This window comes from Rhizophagus irregularis, chromosome 4 (genome assembly GCF_026210795.1).
Source record: "Rhizophagus irregularis chromosome 4, complete sequence".
In the NCBI taxonomy this organism is placed as follows: domain Eukaryota; kingdom Fungi; phylum Glomeromycota; class Glomeromycetes; order Glomerales; family Glomeraceae; genus Rhizophagus; species Rhizophagus irregularis.
Genome location: NC_089432.1, coordinates 4,545,225 through 4,549,128, shown reverse-complemented (window position 1 = coordinate 4,549,128; position 3,904 = coordinate 4,545,225). Strand labels below are relative to the sequence as shown.

General features: G+C 24.2%; 2 protein-coding genes across 2 annotated transcripts; both read left to right on the top strand.

Annotated features, from left to right (window-relative positions):
- The first annotated feature begins 1,009 nt into the window (after positions 1-1,009).
- On the top strand, positions 1,010-2,175 carry OCT59_024306 (uncharacterized protein). Its single transcript, XM_066135336.1, has one exon. It carries the CDS (start codon positions 1,052-1,054, stop codon positions 2,042-2,044), a length of 993 nt encoding a protein of 330 aa, XP_065991368.1. The 5' UTR covers positions 1,010-1,051; the 3' UTR covers positions 2,045-2,175.
- Positions 2,176-3,016: 841 nt separating this feature from the next.
- Positions 3,017-3,350, top strand: OCT59_024305 (uncharacterized protein; the record flags this gene model as incomplete). Its single annotated transcript, XM_066135335.1, has 2 exons — positions 3,017-3,205; positions 3,291-3,350. 2 exons carry the CDS (start codon positions 3,017-3,019, stop codon positions 3,348-3,350), a joined length of 249 nt encoding a protein of 82 aa, XP_065991367.1.
- Between the last annotated feature and the right edge of the window lie 554 nt (positions 3,351-3,904).

Genomic DNA, 3,904 nt, shown 5'->3' with positions numbered 1-3,904 from the left:
TGTTATTAGCCAAACAAAAAACTAATTCATAAAGTTCGCTAAATTCTAATAAAATTGAATTTTCTTAATTTAGATATCGATAATTTTTAATTGTGTATGCGCAGTTCTAAGTGAATTAAAAAAAATCACATACATTGTAAAAATTAGGGAGGTTTTACATAGTAATAATAGATACCATTTCCATAAAACCATTTTCATAAGAGCTGAAAACACCGAATTATTTCTTAAAATATAACTTTTTGACAATTTTTCAATGCTAAAAAAAATTTATTGGGCCAGTCGCACCGACAAAAATTGTGATTACATACATGATCATGGTTTAATTCATCACATGTCACTCCCTTCGAATTTCACTGTTTATGATATTGACGAATTTTTTTTGAGTATGTGAAATCTTAATTGTCACGCATTATTTGTCTCCGAACACTTTCACGCACGTGTTAGTGAATAAACGCCGCTAATCGATCTCATTTTAATCAAATTAGACAAATTATCAATTATATTTTTTTTTTCTTTCTCTTCACTATATCCTTTTTTATAAACTCATTTAAAAGAAGAGTCACATAATAGTAAGCTAATACGACGTTACAACATTTGTGGTTAAAGAATGTTCTTTCAAATATTAAAATGAATGATATTATAGTGCAATTGTCAAGTTATGCCAAATTGCCAATAACTCGTAATAAAAATATGATGCATTGGGAATAATTACCGTATATTAAAAATATAAAGAACATAAATTCAAAATATTGCACCGAATATTGGTTCAAAACTTTATTTTTTTTTACAAATAAAATTTTAAAGATCTTACAATTCTACAGGAAATGATTATCCGAAATCACATGTAACCGGCATGTGTAACTTCCAAAAATCACATGATCGCGAAGGCATTACTGTGGTACTGCGGCTTATGATGGACGGCTTTTTTGTTTTGGTGATATTGATGGCGCTGTGTAACAGTCGGAGGACGATCTTAAAAAGGGGTTATGAAAAAAAAAATTTTTTTTTTACAACTTTGACGTTTAATCGTCAATTATTATTATTATTCAATATGTTTGATAATAAGAAAATGCAAAATACCGAAAATACGAATGAATGGAATACTTATTTTGACAAAATAAATATAAAAGAAATTGATCCTATAACAGTGTCAAATGAACGAGAGAAACTTTTGTTTGAAAAAGGATTAGACATAGTAATTGATAAAGTAAATGATTTAATTTTTAATTTATCAAATAGAGGTATTGAAAGAAAATTAATAAATGAACTAGTTATTGAATGTTTTAATAGTTATAATACTAATTCACAAGAAATTTATTATTGGTTATCAAATAATCAAAATAGTTCAAATTCCATTTTTTTACTTGGATATTTTAATTATTTTGGAATTGAAACAAGTAAAAATAATAAGAAAGCATTTAATTTATTTATTGATGCATCAGAAAAAGATCATGTATTAGCACAAACTTATGTTGGTGAATGTTATCAATATGGATATGGAATTATAAGAAATGAAAAATTAGCTTTTAAATATTATGAAAAAGTGGTTAATAAAAATTTTGCAAATGGACAATTAAAAATTGGTTACTTATATTATAATGGAATAGGCATTAAAAGGGATATAAAAATGGCTATTTATTATTATGAAAAAGCTGCAAATAATGGAAATATGATGGCAATGTCAAATCTTGGCAAGTGTTATTTAAAAGGAATTGGTGTTGAAATAGATTATAATAAAGCTTTTGAATTGTGTAAGAAATCAGCTGAAGCAGGATATTCAGGTGGAATAACAATGTTAGGATATTGTTATGAAAAAGGTATTGGAACTAAAATTGATCAGGAAAGAGCATTTGAATTATATCAAAAATCAGCAAATTTGGGAAATATGTTAGCACAATACAATTTTGGTATTATGTATGAATTTGGAAGAGGAATTACAAAAGATATTGATAAAGCAATTTATTGGTATGAAAAATCTGCCGAACAAGGATATCAAAATGCACGACATAAGTTAAATTACTTCAAAAAAATTAATAATTTGTAATCAATAAATTGCAACATTTTTTAATTTATAAAATAATAAATATACTACTCTATATAATAAATAAAATGACTTATTAAATAAAATTTTAATGATTTTTATAGTAAGCATTTTTTTTGTTATGATTAAATTAACCATATATAATTTTCCTTTTAGTTTTTAAAATGTCATCCTGGGACTATGAACTCAGAGATTGAAATATTTTTTTTTTTCAAAAATTAATTGGACTTAAAACAATTAACTCTTCCTCTCAGTACTACTACCTTACGAAATAGTAATCATATATAAGAAAAGATCATGAAAGAGGATAGTACTAATATAATACTTTATCTAAAGCAAAAAATTTTAAAATTTATGTAAAAGAAATATTTCAATGATGAAATTATAAAGACTAGAAATTAGAATTTTTGTTTTACAATATTGATTATTAAATATCATTTTGATTTATCATCACAGCTAATAGTTTTCCGTGACTGTAAAAGTATTTTACGAATTTTCTTAATTATTTTAATTATCCGTTAATAGTCTTTTTATTACCTCAATTTGTTGAAATATTAACTTTACTTAATGCTTTTATTAATAAGTACCTAAAAATTATTACTTGTTTATCGATTCTTTGTCATTATGAATAATTAGTCGAAAATGGTAAGAGATAAAGAAAATAATAATTACTTAATATTTTCTCTTATTATACGCTGTTGATTTTATTATAAATGACTATTTACTCTAACATTTTTAATTTTATTTAATAAAAAAAAAAAGTTATATACAATATCTTACAAAATACGAAATCATGTGAAAAATTATAATAGCTGCCTAATATTAACAAAGAAATTTTTTTAACTAATTTTTTAATTAATATTGTTTTCATAATTACCAATGAAATTGTACCAAAAATTTTTATAGGTGAAGTCTCGCTAATTAAACAATTTATATTACTTTTATAATGACTGAGGACAATTCGAAGTGACATCTATGGGCTATTTAGGTCCAATGCCTATAGATATTGATGTTGCACAACTGGAAAATAGAAAATTACTAATATGCTTAAATTCCTATTGGAGTAGCATGAATATCTTTCATATCAACAATTTAGTTTTGAGTCACATTCAATTTAACATTGATCTCGCTTTGTTGAGGTCCTTAAGAAAACTGATTTGGACAGTAAGGTGCAGAAGTGTAGTTCAAAAGACCAAAGAGTTCTTTGGTTTCTTTATCAGATTAATTCTAATGTTTTCAATTTTTTTAGATAGAGTACGTTTACTTCAACACAAGAAGAGGTAGTAGTACAAGAAGACGTGAGGAATAATTTCGGAAAGGATTTGTTATGTGATATAACTGTTTATATAAAAAAGAGATTATGCTAATTGCACAATAAATACTATGATTTTTTACTATATCTCAATTCCCCTTTATAGGTGAAAAATAAAGTCTAAATTTTGACTTACGTAAAATTTCAACTTGCAATGTTTTATTATTATCTGTAAAAAAAATTTTTTCTTTTTATTGACAATATAATTATTTTTTATTTTATAATTATAATAAATTTATTTATTATCATACGAATAAATAATATTTAAGTCCATACATACATCATAAAAAACGTGCTGTGAATCATTAAATTGAAAATTGAAATGATCACAAGCAATTTTAGATATTAAATTTCTAAAGTATAAAACAGTGGATGGAATATGGAAAATATGGAATTATATCAAGTAAAATTATCTATATATTTCATACACTCTAGCCATGTAATTTCATGATTCCAAAATCATAATCATAATAATTAAACTAAATTATACCTTCTATTTTGTATTCTTCAATAAAATTATGCACTTCCATAAAAACGATGATATGAATTTC

What these genes read in the sequence shown, in the direction of transcription:
- OCT59_024306 (XM_066135336.1), top strand. Translation starts at nt 1,052, where the DNA reads ATGTTTGATAATAAGAAAATGCAAAATACCGAAAATACGAATGAATGG.